Below are 21,361 nucleotides of genomic sequence, written 5' to 3'. Positions count from 1 at the left end.
CATTGACTGGAAAACTCGACTTATTTCCCCCGACGGAGAAAAGAAAAAATCTTGGTGAAGCCATAGGGGGGGCGTTTTCTTGCCTGGGAATCAACGTGGATGGCAAAGTGTTTTCTTGTCATTTCTATAATCAAACAACTGGATCTGGTTTTATTGAGACAAGGCTGAAAAGACTGAGGGAAGTTCATCGTGAAGAACCACGCCGGAAGAGGCCAACACAGGACTCTTCTCCAATCCAAAAAAAACCGCGTGTCACGAAACGGCCTCATGTAAAGAAAAATGCCGACTACATCTTCAATGAAGCCGAATGCCAGTTTAAGGTTTATTTTTTAAATAACATTCAATCCACAATAAAAGCTTTAACTTTGTTTATATTTACAGGTTGAATGGTTGAAGAGTCATCCGCCTGGAGGAGATAATGACACAGTCATCATTGAGTACAGCAAGGCGACTTTTGGGTATCGCCCAAAAGAAATCAAACAAACTCTGACTGAACCTGGTCTCATCATGAAAGAATATCCCCGCTTCAAGGACTTCCAAAATGGATCTCTGGTAATGTGCTACAGCAATACGTTCGAGATGTTTCAGCTAACTTATTTTTATTCCTAAAGTTTCAGGTAGAATTTCAGTTACTCTATCCCGATGCCAAGAACTTCGAAAAAGTCTTTAAAGAAAAATTCTTATTTAAAATATTGGCTCTGGCTAATAAAAAAAACATTGACATTCCTGACTGCCCTGACGGTAAGTTGATTATAGTCTACTTTTCGAGTTAATTTGTCATTTTTCACGAAATACCTTTTAACAGAATGTCTTAAGGCCGTTTTCGTGTTACTAAAGCTGACTCCAAGCATCGTTAAACTCCGAAAAGTTAATTTTCGTTTGATTACGGAACGACTGATAGTCTTTTTAAAGGCAATTTTCTTTTCAGTTTAAAAGTTTACTCTTTTTCGTCTTTATTTATAACTATAGCAATTTTTTATTGTGTTGTGTTTACAGGATAATGCTGACTTGATTCAATTAAGCGAAACGCGAGACCCTCATTTGAAGCAGCCATTCATCTGCTGCATGGGAACGATGGAAACTCCTACAAACTTCTGGATTGTTATCGATCGTGATATAATACTGTGTGGTAACGACTTTGCAACTGCTTTCGTTAACTTGTTTTGCTCGTTTTATGCATTTAATTTAAATTTCCCTCAGTATTTGGAATCATTTTATGGATTTTTTGAGGAATGCGTTTTCGATATTAAAATTCCTTCTCCCTCAGTAACAGCCTTTAGAGCATCCCTAGAATGTTTAAGAGACCTACAAGGCTAAATTGCAATGCTAACACAATCGAGCTTAAAAGTGAATGGCGCCCACTTTTATAAAAGTGGGCGCTTTAAACTTATAAGCTTGATTGTGTCATCATGTGCAATGATGTTTATTTTTAAGTTGAGGTGTTCCAAAAATGCAAATACTGTTGTCTTATTTTGTTCTCCTGTTCTTTATAATAACAAACTGGGTTTTTTATGATAAAAAATTTGTTGTATTTGTATAAATGTTGTCTTGCACCGTTGTAGTATGCTCCTTCCCATGGCCTAATCTCAGATGAATACAGACTTCTGAAAGACATTTATATTTTGTAATTTATTCATAGTCGTGAAGCAGTATATTTATAGATTGGTGAGTATGCATGAAGAATCGGGGGAAGGGTAAATTCAGGATGCTAGTAGGAATCGAATATCCCTAGTATAGGGGGTATTCGGGGGATATTCGAACCCCTATTCTAGAACAGGTATGCTACTAATAGAATACCCTCCCTATACTATTAGTAGCAAAAACCAAAACGCTACTAGTTCGAATACCCTCGAATACCCCCAAAAAACTGAGAGTGTAGAAGAGGTCGGCACTGAGCAATGGGCTGTATATAATATACGTTCTGCTCAAAACGTTTATACATTTATCTATTTTGGTATACACATCAGTCTACATATTTTCTTGATTTATATTGCAATGGGTCAGTAACTTTTTTTTATTATTATTATTATTTCATGTGATTGGGAAATATGAAGCAATGCCTTTAGCCGCGTGTGCATCCCCGAGACAACATAAGTAGCTGCTTCTTAGATTATTTCTTATAGTCTAGGCTAATAGTCTACAACTATTTGATGACATGCTGTATATACGCTGCTGCTGCCGGGCAATGTTCGAAAAGCCAGAAACTTGATGCTTATAGATTAGTTTTAGTTTTTTGTTTGTTTGCTTAGTTATATGATGAGAGGTCTCTTCTGCGCGGTTGTCTGCTGCATGACTAGATATTCTTTGCATTTAATGAAACAGCTTGATTAATACCTCCTCTCCATCAGCAAACGCACATAAAAACAATAGTCTTTGTATAGATATCTATAGAACAGTTTTGCCAACAAACTTATGGCGGCCGTATTTATTATAATATAGAATAAAACTTGTGTTGACATGTATAGCCTAGATATATATAAATCCCATTATTACCTATAGTGTCATAAGCGTTCTGTGTTTATATTATAATATAGTCTAGGCTATATATACCTAAATATATAGCATATTGAGTAGGCTAGACCTACCTATAAGCTGGGGAGGCGGAAGTAAAGCCGATCAATCAAAACATTCTTTAATAATCGTCGATAAACCTCGTGGGAGGTGAAAAGGGGTAATTGCGTTGGCTGCGCACTTGTCAGCTTAAAATTTTAGAGCGCCATCAGGAACGGGGTTACGTCCGTTTCATTTCATAATCAAAAGCACTGGTATATAGACCTTGAAAGATTGACATTGATGGCAGCCGCTTCGCTTATATAAATAACGTTATAGATAATAGCTTATGTAATATAGAACGCGCTGCTGCTTAATACCACACTCTCAGTTTTTTGGGGGTATTCGAGGGTATTCGAACTAGTAGCGTTTTGGTTTTTGCTACTAATAGTATAGGGAGGGTATTCTATTAGTAGCATACCTGTTCTAGAATAGGGGTTCGAATATCCCCCGAATACCCCCTATACTAGGGATATTCGATTCCTACTAGCATCCTGAATTTACCCTTCCCCCGATTCTTCATGCATACTCACCAATCTATAAATATACTGCTTCACGACTATGAATAAATTACAAAATATAAATGTCTTTCAGAAGTCTGTATTCATCTGAGATTAGGCCATGGGAAGGAGCATACTACAACGGTGCAAGACAACATTTATACAAATACAACAAATTTTTTATCATAAAAAACCCAGTTTGTTATTATAAAGAACAGGAGAACAAAATAAGACAACAGTATTTGCATTTTTGGAACACCTCAACTTAAAAATAAACATCATTGCACATGATGACACAATCAAGCTTATAAGCTTGAAAGCGCCCACTTTTATAAAAGTGGGCGCCCTTTTCTTTTAAGCTCGATTGTGTTAGCATTGCAATTTAGCCTTGTAGGTCTCTTAAACATTCTAGGGATGCTCTAAAGGCTGTTACTGAGGGAGAAGGAATTTTAATATCGAAAACGCATTCCTCAAAAAATCCATAAAATGATTCCAAATACTGAGGGAAATTTAAATTAAATGCATAAAACGAGCAAAACAAGTTAACGAAAGCAGTTGCAAAGTCGTTACCACACAGTATTATATCACGATCGATAACAATCCAGAAGTTTGTAGGAGTTTCCATCGTTCCCATGCAGCAGATGAATGGCTGCTTCAAATGAGGGTCTCGCGTTTCGCTTAATTGAATCAAGTCAGCATTATCCTGTAAACACAACACAATAAAAAATTGCTATAGTTATAAATAAAGACGAAAAAGAGTAAACTTTTAAACTGAAAAGAAAATTGCCTTTAAAAAGACTATCAGTCGTTCCGTAATCAAACGAAAATTAACTTTTCGGAGTTTAACGATGCTTGAGAGTCAGCTTTAGTAACACGAAAACGGCCTTAAGACATTCTGTTAAAAGGTATTTCGTGAAAAATGACAAATTAACTCGAAAAGTAGACTATAATCAACTTACCGTCAGGGCAGTCAGGAATGTCAATGTTTTTTTTATTAGCCAGAGCCAATATTTTAAATAAGAATTTTTCTTTAAAGACTTTTCGAAGTTCTTGGCATCGGGATAGAGTAACTGAAATTCTACCTGAAACTTTAGGAATAAAAATAAGTTAGCTGAAACATCTCGAACGTATTGCTGTAGCACATTACCAGAGATCCATTTTGGAAGTCCTTGAAGCGGGGATATTCTTTCATGATGAGACCAGGTTCAGTCAGAGTTTGTTTGATTTCTTTTTGGCGATACCCAAAAGTCGCCTTGCTGTACTCAATGATGACTGTGTCATTATCTCCTCCAGGCGGATGACTCTTCAACCATTCAACCTGTAAATATAAACAAAGTTAAAGCTTTTATTGTGGATTGAATGTTATTTAAAAAATAAACCTTAAACTGGCATTCGGCTTCATTGAAGATGTAGTCGGCATTTTTCTTTACATGAGGCCGTTTCGTGACACGCGGTTTTTTTTGGATTGGAGAAGAGTCCTGTGTTGGCCTCTTCCGGCGTGGTTCTTCACGATGAACTTCCCTCAGTCTTTTCAGCCTTGTCTCAATAAAACCAGATCCAGTTGTTTGATTATAGAAATGACAAGAAAACACTTTGCCATCCACGTTGATTCCCAGGCAAGGAAACGCAGCCACTATGGCTTCACCAAGATTTTTTCTTTTCTCCGTCGGGGGAAATAAGTCGAGTTTTCCAGTCAATGTCACTAAGCGATTCACTAGGATCTGAACAATTGTGATGCGCTTCTTTTAAACAATTGATAACGTGGTCTCTATATTTAGCAAAACTGTTGAAGCCAGCCTTGCAGTCAGCGTTCCCACAATACAAAGTTCTGTTACTATGACCTGTTGTTTTAAGGAAGCCATGAAAAAGTTTCAAGTGACTTGTCAGTTGAGAATAATTGCCTTTAACTATAACTGAACATAAAAAGCATTTAAAAGAATCAATGGACATTTTGGAAAAGGGTCTCACCAACCAACAAACACACAGCACAGAAAATGTTCAACTTAAAATAGATTCCTACTACATAGATATTACCTAGCAATTTTTCTGGAATTCCAGCCGGCAGTTTGTTAGTCGACAGGAGATGCAACCGCAGGTCTTCTGCAGATAAAGTTGAGATACAAGTTTTAGATTCCATTAAAGCCCTCAATCACATAACTGTCAAAATTGTCTGCACTGACGCCCCTCTTTTTTTTTTTGCATGCTGGATGTTTGCCATATTTCAAATTAGATTTGACAAAAAATATTTATTGTTTCAATATTGCTAAATCTGTTATATTAAATCAAATCCCGGTGTCTAAGAATTATTTGTGGGATTTCTATCCAGTATTCTGTATTTTAAAATGATTTTTATTGATAAATATCTCTTGGATGGCAACGTTTACTGACGCTGATGCAAAAATTCGAATACCTGGTATTCGAATTCGAATACGGAGGGGGCGTTTTATTCAAACTCGATCTTCGAATACCCGGAAGTACGAAGGGTATTCTATTTCGAATAAGGATTGTCTTATAGATAGTCGAAGATTTAGAATAGGTAAGACCATCTACCAGACCTATTCTAGCTAAGAGGTATTCGAATCTCGGATAACCAACGTATAAGATTAGAATATCCCCTGAAAACTGAGAGTGCATGAATAAGCGATTAACACTATATACATATGGGAATAAAATCAAGCGATATATACTTAATCGTTTTCACTTTTACGTAACGATAGAGAAATCACGAAGAGTGACGACGATGAAAATAAGAAAAACTCTTGCTTATTTGGATTTAAAAAAAAAAAACGTGTAAATCAGCGATGTATTCCAAGCAGTTTGTTCAGAAATAGACAACACACTTCATAATGCGTTAACTATGTACATCTTTACACTATATTTCATATAGTAGTTTAATACTGCTGTCATTATTTCTATAAGCAAGATGTTTGCAAATACTGACCAACTTGTTTATATACAATAGGTCATAGTTATAATTTAAAGGTAAAGCTGACAAAAATTAGCCAACATGGCGAACAAAAGACAAAAGATGGTTGGCTTGATATAAGAAAGTTCAAACGCACCATTTGAAACCCTTTATAGTATATATAACCCTATATGGCTGATGATGGTCGGACAGTTTGAATGGAACTTCCGTTCAAAGCCGGACACGCGCAAGTTGAGAACAACATTCGGACTTGCAGTTAACAATGAAGCTAATATATATATATATTATAGACTATACAGCACCGCCATATTCAATGCAAATATACAATTTCCTGATGCAGGTGTCAAAACTATAGTCGTGATGACTTGTCTGAACTAACAAAAATCTGAATGGATTTCTGGAAAGAGCACACGTCATGTCTAAAACGTCCGCTTATATAACTTATGTATGCAACTGCTGTGAAAACCAATAATGTATTAGACTATAGACCTATAATGTCTTATTTCATGTTGCAACTGTGATTGGACTTGTTGGTCGCATCTAACACTTTCAATTCATCGTGATGTTGATTGGAATATTATTAATAGACCTAACGAAATCGGTATAAATATCATATATATAGTCAATGACGCATCAACAGTTCAATTCAATATCAGTCTATACAGCAGTATATGATGTGAAGTGAGATTGTTTTCGCTTTAGAAAGTCATCGGCCGCACGGAGAGCAGTTTATTTCGGACATCAAGAGCAACTTTGTTCTATACATGAATAAAAGATCACCATCAGTTAACGCAAAAACTTCTGTTTATAGTCGTAATAAAGATAGGTTTTGCTGGACGCGTTGCGTTGCGCTGCCTTTGGTGGGTAGTAATAACTAATAATTATAAATACGATGGATTTTTATTTGTTCAAAATGACGCTGATGAAACCGAACGCAGGAACTATATGCGAAGGACGGCCGCGGTAATATCGACCGCCGTTTGACGTACCAGATGAAATATGCAACAAAAGACAAGACCGATCCAAGTCGAATGCCAACTCCGTCCGTTTGCCGAACTTCCATCTACACAACAAACAGAAAATCGTATATAACAAAAAGTTATAGTCGCTTATGTACATCTTTTTCTTTCTCTCTCTCGATTTTCTTTTCTTTTTTTACACTTGTCGTGCGTGTAACTTCGTTGTATGACATGCACGTTAGGCTAACAAGTTGATGCACTACAACAAACTTATACTCCGTTCACATTGTATATATACAGGCCCAGTTGAAAACATTTCAAATATAAAAAAAAATAAAACATGGGATGGCATCAAATCAAATTCCGAAACGAAAATTGCCAATTCTCAATATAGAAAAATAGCTGTTTTCATCAATTGCTAGTTTAACATTTATATTCTAACCGAATTCTTAAAGATAAATAGTCTATGCGTTTATATATACGTCTTATGCAGTCTATATATAATATCAGCAGCCCTTTCCCTTAAAACGAATATAGCGTGTTTTTGATGCCTTATATTAAATGCTATATAGCCTATTATATAATATGACAAGAGAAAACACACAAATGAGACAGTATAAATATATACATTGCTTACTGGAAGAATGGAGGAGGTGAGAAGGAGTGCGAGCTGTGGCGATCGACTTAGCTGAGCGTCCGTCAACGATCGACAGATTTGCGTACGTAACGCTTTGATAAATGTCTCCCACTAGGGCCGTGCACGAGACCCGTCTAATGGCGAACGCTCCAGTGGCCATCTGTTTCGGCAAATCGACGACGAATTCCAATCCGACGGTGGCGACGCTATCGTCGGCCAATTCACCATCACTTTCCCGGCCGTTTTGCCATGCCGATGGCCTGCCGTTCGCTTCAGACGATGGGGTCCCTAACGTCGCAATCGAACCGTCAATGTATCGTTTGACGTACGGTTCGCCCACCTGAAAGCGCATTAGCATGTGATGGCCGTTGAAAAGAATGTTTAAATCATTCGCAATTGAAAAATGAAATTAAAGAAAAGAAAAGAACTGACTTGTTCCTCGTCGATACTCCATTGAAGAATCGCCATTGGCTTCGAAGGAGCTGAGGTGCAGTTTAACGCCACCCGCTCTCCTGGTAAGTAGCTCGTCTGCACGTTGATGATGATGGGTCCTTGGAGTGGCAAATCTTTGGTGTTTTCAAAGCGGATTTTATATAGATGGTGTTGATTATACATAAGTTTCTTAGCTATATATAGATATGATTGCCAATGCATTTGATATACTGATGACATTAGCACATATTCCAAATGTTTTCATTTTTCTTATTAATTGGACCCGAAACAGATTGAAGTCAATTGGACTTGTATATAATATAGTCACTCACCAACGACTGACATGATGGCTTCTCTGAAATCCGTTTCAAAATGGGGGCCCTCGCAGGACACCTCACATCGGTACGTTCCGGCGTTGCTTCTCTATTATATGCAAAAATAAAAGTCGACCAAATTAGAATATAATATACAGTTATAGCCTATACCTAGACTACTATATAGGCCTATTACATTTATTATTTTGTACAAGAACGACCTTATATACTTCTAATACAACCTGCCAACTTGTTTACCTGGATATTCCTGAGATAAACACTTGAGACGTTGGAGCGCTGGATCTGCCGTTTCAAAAAATGATTGAGAAAATGTCAATTTTGTTTTGTTTTTGATCACCTCGTGCTTGTAGGCGTTACTAAGCCTATATATAGCTAATATACGTATACTAAATATACTCTATAGATTTTGTATATACGCATTCATTTATTGGATTAAAAACAGCAGAATCACCCCCGTTAACACGATGGAAAGTCATAGAGGACGTCCCTTTAAGTCTTTAACTGATGTTTAATAAAATCAATGTTTGCCACTCAATTTTGCTTTGAATTTTGTTCTGTACATCTACTTGTTTTCTTATCACTTTCGATCAATCATCCAAGTATGTACGAGTATACATATAACAAGTGGAACTAATATATATATTTCCACGAAAAGGACTCTACTAAATAGGCTAGAAGATTTGAGATAGATCATCGAATCCCTTCACAAAAAGAAAAACAAACAAACAACAAGTTCCCTTCATATTAGACTCGGTCAAGAGGATGTCATGTCTTTTCTGCTGGCAGATTGCTCTCAGCTTATTGCCACAGACAAAGTAATCCACGATGATTATACCGAGGCTCGTCCAGCCGAGCTCTATAAGCCTGATGGCGGTCAGCAGTTTAGCAACGGCAAGGTCTTCGATTTCATCAAGTGATGGACTCGCTGTATAATATACACGTAGTATAGACCCTACGCCTTTAATCGATTAACGGTTAAAAACGGGTGCTGCTGGAATGGCCTCTGCCATGTCGAATCATATTTATTTTTTAGGGAGAATTTGAAGGTAAAGGACAAAATGAAATAGACCTGAAAACATTTTGATTAAAAAAAAAGGGGAACATATTGTGAAAGAAAATGAAACGTTACGTCAACAGTCATGTTGGAAAGATGAGGGAAGACTTGAGGTCGGGTACCGTCGGGACCGATGCGGAAGAACTCGCGAGACCCTTGAAGAACCAAAATAAGCGAATATGTAATAACAACAAACAACAGGGCCAGAATTAAACCAAAAAAAAACCCAAAACAAATTAAATATATAGGCCTCAATTCAACAACAACGTTTCTATATATTATTGGCAATATCGCACGTTTCCAGCACAATATATACGTGCACGTATTGAAACAATAGACCTATAATATACCTTTAAACCATTTGACTGAATAAAGGATGTTGCCACCGAGATTGAAATGGCAATGTAATTGAGCGTCGTGGCCGCGGCCGACTTGTGCGGGCACAATCAGATGCGAGACGCGGATGCACGTCACACCTGTTACCAGCAGCAAATATAAGATCGTAAATACACATTTTACACACCCAACTGACAGACACACACACGTATATATATATATGCATATTGAACGAGCACAAAGAAAATAAATAAATATATTAAAAAAAAAAAGGTTTAAATAAAATATAATCATTTAAAAATAAATGAGGAGAGAAAAACTGCGGTGTCGGCTGTTGGGTGGGGTTACAAGATAAACACATGCCATAGGTTCAGGGATAAGTAACAAAGTATAAACATGGCGTCCTTCTTATATATAAGACCATATAATATATATATATAGAATGACTCACCAGCCAAGCCAGCCATGAAAACGACGCTCAACAAGGGGTAGAAAGCCGTGCGACAATTCATCTTGATATCTGGTGACACTTGTCCTTTTCTTTTTTAAATGTATATATATATAGGCTATATAGACTATATATATATATTTTTTTTTTATCCCAGTGGAAATCCGGAAACGATGTTGGAACTTGTCGCTGTCAATTTAAGCGCAAGTGGCGGGGCTATATGTGGCCATCCGAAACCGGCAACACATCGCCCTCTCACAACCGTTGCAATCAGCTGCTACCGCCTTGTCACACTTCACAACAAAGCCAGCCTTGATATAGTATTAAGTTGTTGCTCGTCTTCGTCCCTCGTTCTTCAATGACGACGCGCGGCAAGCAGAAAGGGACACAGTCGCACGTGATGTCGCAGGCAAAATGGCCAAAGGCTTAAAAGTCTTTCTTTCAAATATACAAAGTCTGTCGTGTGTATATATAAATACGACTCGTTTTTCGTCAGTCAGCAATTGACCTCACACACAAGGTCGGACCGCGCTATGATGAAGCTGCCGATAACAGCCTGCGCTGCATCTCATTTGAGGCATCGTATATAATATATATAGCCTATATAATATATATACGACGTCGTTATACACTTTTGCCAAACAGCCAAACTTCTTCAGCACGTCAAAGAGTCCGGAGAAAGGCCTATATGCGCATAGAGAAACAAACAACAAAAGTCTGATATATGTATGAAGCTTTATAGACCATTCAAAGTTGTTCAAGTTGTTTCAAAAGTTATATTATATAGTTATCATCGTGCATATACGTTTTCTCTCTTTCTGTATATATATAAACATATAACAAAACAAGAGGAGTTGTATAATAACATGTATACTCACTGACAAATGTTTGATATCCACACGGCCTAAAACATAACGCCAAACATAATGAAGAATATAGTATATAAACATTTGTTTTGGGCTTGGTTTCAAAATTACTTGGTTTTTAAATGACTGTGTCTATACTGTATATATACGTAATATATATCAGCTCGAACTTGGCGCAATCAGCAGTTCTGTCTGTATGTATAGTATATGCGAACAGGTCGAGGGAGGACGCGTGATGTTGAAAGAACTGAACAAGACGACACTCTGGTTCGTGACTGAAGTCACTCTCTTCTCTTCGCCTGGTTTCGTATACTGTTTTTTCGTATGGGCCTTCACATCTCCAAACGATGACGGCAAGGCGCTTTGACGAACAAAACGCATGCGCTTCTTGTGATGTAGATTTATATATACAGAGGATGTGTTCAACGCGTATTTGATCGCATCCTGTTCGCCGCTGTGCAAAGTAATGCAAAGTATTTGGTTGTTGTTGTTTTTTCTTTGGGGGAGAGGAGGGCCCTCCTTGTTTTTTTCTGAAGGCAGGGGATGTATATATAAACTGACAGGACATGATCTAGACAGCTATCATAATTCCTTAGAGTGCATATACAGCTCATTCGTTAATCGCAGACGAGTGGGGGTGGGTGGGAAATAAATAGCAACACGCTGTATATAAAGCAATGGAGGACGATTTTCGTTAGTTCGCATGTAAAATATATGTAATATATATATATAGGGGCAAGGCTATATATGTACTATATTACGCCTTTTGAAAAGAAAGAAAAAGAAAGAAAGAATAGAAAACGATTTCTTGTTAAGATGTCATCGTATATCATATCCGACCACAATGTGACACACATGTGCAGCTATATAGGCTATACACACACATACTGTATATATATAATACAACAGACAGTTTATTCAAGTTGTGTGTGTGTGTGTGTGGTTCTCGTTCATTCGGAAGTAACGCAATTCAATGACACATATATAGTCCACTATTTCATTGATTTGTTCATTGTGGATATACGTTGATTGGATTTGCCTTGGTCGTCATCAGCGATAGCCATGCGCCTCACCTTTCCCAGCAGCACCTTCTTCGGGTTCAATCGAATATAAAAATTTGTCTTTCCCACGAAAACAATGTTTTCTGATCATTTGTTTTTGTTTTTTCCTGATACTTGCTTCTATATATATCTATAGATTATGCTAATAATTCACTCCGCCGCAAGACGCTATTGGCTGCAATTCGATCGAGGAAGAAGAAAGAAAGAAAGAAATAGATAAAAGGAAATAGAACGACGATGAGAGATTAAGTTTCTAACATATATGTATAAATAACACCGTGTTCCACAATATAGGTTCTCGTTGTTGAAAACTAACGACATCAACAACTTACATCCGTCGGACTTTTCAAGCCCACCCTTTTTCCTTTTTTCTTTTTTGAAATATGCACTACATCTTTGATATATTTTATCTCTATATGGACTTAACTGAATCGGTAGGTGGACGTTGCGAACGACGTAGTTCCCCCTTAGTTTTTTCTTTTCCCCAAAAACTTGTCTGATTTCAGACTACAGCGGTTGTGCACGATAATGTCAGCTTTTAAACGTTTCTGCTTATTTAAAAAAAAAAAAAGAGAACATCAGTGGGGCATCACACGGCAACCAAATCAATTCGTAACATGCTGATATTCTAGACCTAATATATACGTATATATTCTTATGCAAGGAAAATATACTATATAGCTACTATATATGGGCTATATAGCAATTGTCAATACACGCAGGGCAGGGTCTTCCCGATGACACATCCTCCGACGCACCGCACGATATTTGCAGACCTATATATATTTACTCTGTGTTATGTATATAGACTATATATATATAGACCTATATATGCATCGGCAGATATATTATAACGTTTATATGTGAATAACCTCCTCTGCCCCCCACAGGGAGGGATCCTTACAAAAGCAAATTCACATTGATCGGGTGTATATATGCAAACCCAGATTTCAACAAAAAAAGGACACCCCTTTTTTTAGGGGGGATTGAGTAATTGAGCCTTTTTTTTGGGAAGGGGGGTGGTGTATTTGATCGCTTCGATTCAGTGAAGAACCAAACTGAAATCAGAGTATTAATAATGGAATTTCTGCTTGGTTGATGCCTTTCTATATTTACCTTGCAATTATTGCAACGCTGTATGTGAAGGATATAATATGGCTTGTTATATTTGCACGCCCCTTTCTTCGGTTTTTTTCATTGATGGCCATCAATCCTTTGGAAGAAGGTAATTAATCATTCGAACGCTATATATTGCCAAGAATCTGATTGTCAACAAAACCCCATCGAATGCTGATGTGTACCGTACGTCAATAGATCCAAACGATTGACTCAAAAGGGAGAGATATTGAGAAGTCAGCATATCACATATGTTCTATTAATAGAAGTGTTCGATGGGGATGTTAACATATTAGCTCCATTCAGTTAACGAACGGCATGCACCACATCATTTAAATATATCGTCGGACCAATTGGCTCGTCCCGTGGTGGCTATAAATGTATATATTCCAAACGAGTAAAGAGGCAGCCGGAAATCAAACGAGAGAGTGGCTGACGTATATAAGAGGGATATCCCATTAAAGCATCATATATATATATAGTGTCACCAACAAGAGAGCTTAACCGTGTCGGCGTTATCAATGACTTGGGCCAACACTGTGACTCAATGGCCATGTAAACAACTGGGCACCACGAGGGCAAAGAGGAGTATAATACGTATATACAGTATAGCCTATAGTCTATACAGTGGATTGAAAGAGACGCAGGGCTTTATACTAATATATGTAAAACCAACCGTTGTTTGTCGCCTTTTCGTCGTTATACACACTCCCCGGAACCGGATGCGTGATAGACCGTCCTCTTTATATATATACTGTTGGGTTTCATGCCGTTTGGGCTTTTGATGACAAAGTCAATGCCTGCTGTGCGATGTATATATACGCTATATATTCAGCCCTTGTGAATGAAAGTGAATATATAGAGTCGGGGGGAACGCGAGTATAGAATCTACACGGCACAACGCCTTTAAAATGCGCTAACTACTTGGGTAAACTACTGTGCTGTCTATATGCACGTAATAGACTATATATAGTATATATGCACTGTTTATATATAGGCCAACGCATGTACATGTTGGCCTTTGAAATACAAAGAACGGAATTGGATTGACTGGACATTTTATTGTACATGGGAGCGGTTTTGAGTATAAAAGCGTTTGGAAAACGTCTAATATACTTCATTCCGTTTGCATGTGTATATAGCCTATATATGGATATATATAGGCAAGGATGGTCGGCATTTGTTTATATTCCCAATTGAAGCGTTTGATTGAAAGCATATGATTATATATAGAATATATACAAAGATCATTGGCTTATTGTCATGTTGTATTATATACCTCAACTGAACACAGCAAATGTATAAGGCTACGGATGTGTATATGCACGTGCCTCATCTCTGGAGGAACTAGAAGAAGATAAAAAAAAATATATGAATAACCTGATTGTTTTGCAAGTTGGTTTTGCGGGAAAACCGCAAGTTGATCGTCTATATTTCCCTTGTTTCACTTCAGTTTTTTTGTTTGTTTTTTTTATCTCTGAGAATTGTATATATAAAGCACATCACGAGTATATAAACCAGCAGAACAGCCATCACATCGGTAGAGACACAATAAGTTTCTATCTTATATATTTTCTATTTTTTTCTTTCTTTCTTTAAAAAAAAATAAAAGAGAATGCAGCTGTCCAAGTAATAATGCAATAGAAAAGCTTGAGCAAACTTTTGGGTTAAGAAAAAAAAAAGGAAAATACTGTACGTAATACGTACGTACATAAAAGAGTCTGAAGTCGAGGACCTTTAGGGGCGGGGGGGGGGGGGGCTCTGTTGGGCTGCTTGCCGATGCGAAACAAGGCGATGACTTCTTGATTTGGTGCATTAGTCTATAATATACACAGTGCCGCCTCGAGAGGCAGGTTAAGACCCGGAGGAAATCACCAGCAGAAGTCATCATAAAGACATATAACAGCCTGCTGAAAACGAATGCTGTATAGTCTATATAGTCTAGCTATATAGGTTTTGTGTCCGAAAAGGAAACTTGTTTCTATCGCGGAGGGAATGCGGCAAAATTTCGGGACATGTTGCCTGTTCCGGCCACCAGGGGCTGATTGACCACTGTATAGCAGTATATACGCTCTAAATGTATGTAGGTCTAGACTGTAGTATATGTATGCAGTGGGTCTGTATATATACGTGGAAAGCTGTAACGCAAAAACTATTAACAATGAAGCGTCTTATTCTTACATGTCCGCAACGAAGTTCTTAATTCGGAAAGTTGCAGAATAAAAAATAAAGAAATAAAAAAAGGAGAGGGGGGGGGAGAGAGAATGTACAATCAGCTGATCTACTTATAGTTGATGTGCGATTATTGTCCATCAAAATCATGTAACGATAACATACATTTTGACATATAAGTGATGAATTGACTGATTTCGATTGTTCCATTTTGGAATGAAATTAATGAAATTAAAAATGTTTTGCGATGAAAAAAAAACAAATGGAAAATGTTGATATTTATGTGCGCCATTCAAATAGGTATGAGTGCACTTTGTAAGATGGTGTAAACGAATTTGTTGAATATGTAACAGCAGATCCGATTTGGTTGGCCACGCCCCTTTTTTTCTTCTTTCTGCCTCTTTCTCTCGCTATAGAGAAAGAAAAGAACAAAAACAAAAAACAAAACAATAACTATCCCGGACGCGAATATAAAAAAAAAAAAAAGCGTTACACTTTTCGACGTGATTGATGGGGAATGAAATTTGTCCCCCAGTGAAAAGAAGAGGAGGAGACTATATACTGTAGGCCATAGTCTATACGATGGATATTTATGGAACACATCAGGGCGGATAGGAGGTTGCGTCTCCTATACACCATTATCGCTTTCCAATGCGTTGGCGAATTCTGTCAACTGCATAAATATCTATATACACACAAAACGATGGCAAGTGTTGTTGTTGTTCTTCTTCTTCGTCTTTCTCTTCATTCAGGACTATGCATGTATAAATAAATATAAACATCGTATAGTTTGCATATACTATATAATACACTGCTCATCTTCTTCCAGCGCGTTCCAGCGTTGCCAATAAAAGCTTCCTCAACAGCGAGTATATATTAGACACTGCGTATATGTACGTATATATAACACAGTGTGGATGACGTGTTTTGTGTGTGTGTGTGCGGCTGGAATATTCCACAACCATCGGCGGGAGTAAAGGAAGCAATTGTCGCGTGGAAAGGCATGTGTATATATGTTGTATAACATATAGATATATATAAGACGAGGGTTGAGAGATGCCATACACAACGCAGTGCAATGTGCTGGGATTCTTATATATATATTCAGTTCTTATCTTATGGCTCTCGGTTGCAGTCATTGCCGTTTGCATTTGCTTTCTCTCCCCCCCCCCTCTGCATTTGCCATACATATATATACGTATATAGTTTTGTGTTGTGTATAGTACATGCGGCACGAGATGTAATGCACGAGAGAAAACATCATGAACCAGCAAAAAGAAGGGGGGAAAAAAGAGGGGGAGAGATAGAGTTATTGAATTATTCTTAAATGCGCAGTTTATATGGGTGTCTTTCTATCAGTGAATGACACTTTTTGTTGTTGTTGTTGTTGTTGTGTGTCTAGTGTTTTTTACGGGTGTGTGATGCTTTTAGGTTTTGCTATACAACAAAAAAGAAAAGTTGAATCGAGGCAGTCAGCCATCGATTCGGCTGCCAAATTCACAATTTATTCAAATAATCGGTGACGGCTATATATAAAATTCCTCTTCGAATATGAAAAAAACAAACAAAAAACAAACAAAAAACGCTTTTTAAAATAGGGGGAGAAATAAAGAAAGCGTTGAATATTACAGCGCCGCTGTAAATTTATATATCCTTTTTATTATACTATATATTATGTATCCTGGCATTAGATTATTTGGTTCTAGCCTCCCCCCCTCTTGTTCATATATATACATCCCAAATACCAATTTCATTTTTTAAAATTTTTGAATAACTGATGATTTGCGAGAGAACGAAATTCTCCGTGATTTTTTCAGAGCTTTTTCCTCAAAGAAATTATACAGTCGCTATATTATATACGTAACTAGTATACTACTATCCATTTCATTTTTTTCTTTTTCTTTTACCCTTTTGGCACAGTTAGACCTCGGGGCTTCTTTTATAGATTTTTAAGAAATATTTTTCTATATAGATGCAGTATAAATATATGCTGTTATATAGCTATAGACAGGGCACTCCATAGCTTGAGGGCCTACTAAGTCATTGCACGTGTGTATATACAGCAGTATATATAATCCTATATAGAAATGAAAACTTTTTTTGATTTGCTATTAACACAGAAGAAGAAAAGAAAAAAAAATAAAATAAAACTGATCGGTTGTTCCATTATTTATCTAAGACGCAGTCCGAAATGACACAGAGCCAATCATCCCTTTCATAATCATATCAGGGATTACGAGTTAATCTTGTTACAATATAACGGCGGACAGGCGGAGAAAATAAACGAGTGTGAAAAGGCATACATAGACAAGTTGCCGGCCAAATGCGGCCCTCTGGATGTAATATCAGCAAATATATATTTTTAAAAAACAAAATACATCGCTCCTTACAGCAGCAGGCCCTTATAATGTACATATGTGCTTTGTAAGACGTTTACATAAGGCGTGTTGCGACATTCACGCATTGCAGGCCTCGCCTATTTGTTTTATTTATTCCTTTTTTTTTTTTTTTGGGGGTCCTATTAGGCTTATATGTAGGATATATAGTAAGGCAACCTTGGCACCGACTATAACAAAAAACTGTTGCGATATCCTCGCGAAGAAAGAGATGGAGGCTGCATGACCCATATCAGCCATCATCATTCAAAGATCGTTATGATTCCCGAACGTGTTGTGTGCGCGCTATAATTGCTGGATCATCGCCGCGCGTGTACCAGATACATCACAGCCCCACGCACGTACAAATATAGAGAACTCAAGTAGAAAAAAAAAATATATATATGTGTATTTATAACAAATTGGCAAAAGATAAAAGAGATAAATAATAAATAATAAACAATTAAAAATAGAGCCGAGATGAGAATAGTGTGCATCATTCTTCGTCACAGCTTATATACAGCAACCGACAGTATATATAAAGGCTACATCATGTAGATTGCGTGCTTTTTTTCTCTATACAATCTAAATTGCCTAAAGGCAGAAATGCATATAGATCTATATACATCAGCATCATATACATATAGCGGCTTGGCTGTATAGAATCAAGTCTATAACGATATATAAACACAATATTGATCGGGTGATGTAGATATATACTTTTGATGATCCGCATTGTATGATAGTCAACAAAGAAAACGAAAAAAAGAAAGGTAGGTAAGCTATGTCGGAAATGACGTTGGCGTTGAAAACCATATATATAACAGCGAAATGGATCTTCCTTTATTATTATTACTATACTATTATTTATTTTAAATAAATGATGGCAAAGACAAGATAAGCTTATCCCCCCCCCCTCCTCTCTTTCTTTCTAAAATAGCCGCAATGGACCATGACCGCTTTGAGTTGCGAAGCGGCCACGAAACATGTGCCACATCAGCAGCAAATGGCATCAGAAAGTTTTCTCATTCGACTTTTCTTTCTTTTGTGTCAGCCTTATATGCTGTGGGCTCTCGCGCCTCTATCAAAAGCTGAGGAAGAACTGCTGCTGTAAATAGAAAAATAAAATAAATAAACAAATCCCCAAAGACACTTCTCGTTGTTTGCTTCGCTCGGTCTCTCAATGAATATAAGAACTGATAACGTCCGAAAATGGGCCAACACCAGACACAATTCATTTGATGAATCAATTGATGTTGAAACTTTGCTGCTGTGCTGCTATACATGTGCATATGGCATATGTAGTGTATAGAACTCGCAACAAAGAGACCCTCCTTCGTATGTTGCGGCCATATATATCAATTAGATAAACTGATAAACCAAGTTTTTTCCATTTTCTTTTCTTCTTTCTGTTTTTTTTTGGGTTTTGTTTTGTTATTTGTTCGCCGTTTTCTATAGAGAGAATCGGGATGCCAACCAACCTTGTCAGTCTAAATGTAGGCCTTTTATATATAATAGTTCCCTACTTCAACAACCAAGCCCTTCACACTGCCATCAATAAAAAAAGAAAAAAAAAGAAGAAATATAAATAAAACGCAGCAGTGAATGCTTCGTCGAGTGAGTCGATAAAGACGCGTTCAATCGGAAAGCTCTCGACTCGCACTTTGTAGCCAAGCTCTATAGTTCAGGCCAAATAATAATTGTTCCCACTCTGTTGTTTTTGTTTTTATTATGATTTTTAGTTTTTTACCCATTTTATTTTGCTTCGTTTTATTTCTATTTCATTTTTGATTTGCCGCCCCTTGATATTTTGTTGACAAGTCGTGTTCCAAAATTCGATTGGGAAATGGGCTTCGTTATATATATTTGGTTATATATAATACTATATAGTCTATAGCATCTATATGTAGTCTAACTTCGATTCAGTATATATATAAATATCTACAAGCCCATGGCGACCAACAGTTTCAAATTCTTCGCACTCTCAAGTGGAATGGTCATCGTTTTGCCGCAGACGAGGAAATGCAAAAAATCAAAAGAAAATCGATGATCCGTCACGCTGCTTCCCCACAGAGAAGAGACGAAAGGCTGATGCACTACACGTATAGCCGTCTGGCTCGTGCGCTGCTTTAGGGGGGGAGGGTGTAGGCCTTTTTTTTTTTTCCACGAGAGAAAAGAAGAAGAAACGAGGGACGGAAGAGAGCAAAGCGAGGGAGAGAGGGTCGGACGTCTATACTATTCAAAGAGGGCACTGAGCACGGTTGGCCAAGGCGAAGAAAAAAGGGATCTTCTCACGGCCCATCAAGTTTGCTAGTGCATTACATTTGTTTCGCAGACGCGATCGCCAGCCTAGGCTTTATACTGTATGCGTTCGAGAGAAAAATGAGGGAATGGCCGTGAGCATCCACTTTACACATGAGCGGAATTCAACAATGAATCTGTCCCTGCTGCCTTCCGCACACAGCTCTGACGACAGAGACTTTGCTACGGCTGATGATAGACGTATTATATAGACCTATTGCATATATAGATATAGGTCTATATACACTCCTGGTTATTTCATCAATATATAGAGGCCATAAATATATATAAGACACACCCATTATACACAATAAACGGCGTCGACAACATTGCGTGGGCCTATATATATACGAACGCAGTGAGCTTGTAAATGATATTTCGGTGTTGCACATCATATCCATCAGCCAGTGCTAAACCGCAACTACAACTGTCACATCTGATTATTTTCATCGAAATCTTCTTATAGCCTGTAGGTACATACAGAGGCAGCAGTCGATTGCTGGATCCCTTTAGCTCCATCACTTTTATGTTGTGTATATAGTAGACCTCTATAACATTATATCTTATACATATGTGTATATTAACTAAAAGCTGAAGTATATAAACATATATACAGCCAAGTATATGAAGCAGTATAGAGCAGCAGCCGAGCTGTAAGAATGTGTGAAGGATTGGAAAAGGCGGAATTTGAGCGATGTTATATACAATCGATTCGGGCTTCCGTCAAACGGAGCGTACCGGCACGTGACCTTTTGTCGTGACAGGCTCGGCATGCGTTAGTAACAGCAAACAAGATAACAGAGATGAAACGTCGAAATACGGTCATGCTTGTATTTACAAATAACCGCGGGCCGGGATAAAGGACATTGCTTATGCCTTTTATCTGCACCGAATATATCGTGGGCAGTATATGTATAGCCTACGCTATAGCCTCTATACACACTACGGGCTATCCAAGCAGCAATTGGATTATCGAAAGAGTGATGGTCTTACCAAGTGGATCGCGATAATAGATCCAACAACAGCAGCGCGCATTGTATGTAGGCCCTTCCAACGCAAACGTTCTTTGGCTATTACCGATGTGCACATGTATAGGCTACTCTATAATAGTAGCCTATAGCCCTTTTTTTTTGTGTGTAGGCTATATCTATAGGACTTGTGTATACAATGAGACTATTGACTGTTTGATGATTGGACAGCCTTTAGACCGTAAAAGTATATATGGACTATAAGTGGTTGCCATGTTTACTATATGGTTTGCCAACTTTTCAAACTTTGCCTTTTAAATGTGAA

The 21,361-nt window shown here is 37.6% G+C and overlaps 2 protein-coding genes, 1 long non-coding RNA gene and 1 pseudogene across 4 annotated transcripts; 1 reads left to right on the top strand and 3 right to left on the bottom strand.

The window, feature by feature from the left end:
• Positions 1–64: 64 nt before the first annotated feature.
• On the top strand, positions 65–1,614 carry LOC123474216. The gene is made up of 5 exons (XM_045176148.1): positions 65–320; positions 382–552; positions 612–741; positions 806–912; positions 997–1,614. The coding sequence occupies exons 2-5, from the start codon at positions 508–510 to the stop codon at positions 1,315–1,317; spliced, it is 603 nt and encodes a 200-aa protein (XP_045032083.1). The 5' UTR covers positions 65–320; positions 382–507; the 3' UTR covers positions 1,318–1,614.
• Positions 1,615–3,432: 1,818 nt separating this feature from the next.
• Positions 3,433–4,792, bottom strand: LOC123474161 (annotated as a pseudogene).
• An 11-nt stretch (positions 4,793–4,803) lies between these two features.
• On the bottom strand, positions 4,804–5,225 carry LOC123474190. The gene is made up of 2 exons (XR_006648823.1): positions 5,085–5,225; positions 4,804–4,963 (listed from the first exon to the last, which is right to left on the bottom strand). It is a non-coding gene; the product is annotated as an uncharacterized LOC123474190 (long non-coding RNA).
• Positions 5,226–6,687: 1,462 nt separating this feature from the next.
• Positions 6,688–11,333, bottom strand: LOC116927901. 2 transcript variants are annotated; one of them, XM_032934942.2, is made up of 10 exons: positions 11,155–11,333; positions 11,056–11,081; positions 10,181–10,861; positions 9,744–9,869; positions 9,469–9,548; positions 8,577–8,621; positions 8,337–8,427; positions 8,005–8,138; positions 7,573–7,912; positions 6,688–7,039 (listed from the first exon to the last, which is right to left on the bottom strand). In XM_032934942.2, exons 3-10 carry the CDS (start codon positions 10,239–10,241, stop codon positions 6,918–6,920), a joined length of 999 nt encoding a protein of 332 aa, XP_032790833.2. In that variant the 5' UTR covers positions 10,242–10,861; positions 11,056–11,081; positions 11,155–11,333; the 3' UTR covers positions 6,688–6,917. The 2 variants fall into 2 exon arrangements, with proteins under 2 accessions (XP_032790833.2, XP_032790831.2); XM_032934940.2 differs by having other exon boundaries at positions 11,056–11,333.
• Between the last annotated feature and the right edge of the window lie 10,028 nt (positions 11,334–21,361).

The sequence above is a fragment of the Daphnia magna genome, linkage group LG7 (genome assembly GCF_020631705.1).
Source record: "Daphnia magna isolate NIES linkage group LG7, ASM2063170v1.1, whole genome shotgun sequence".
NCBI lineage: Eukaryota > Metazoa > Arthropoda > Branchiopoda > Diplostraca > Daphniidae > Daphnia > Daphnia magna.
This window is presented reverse-complemented; position numbering and strand designations above follow the sequence as displayed.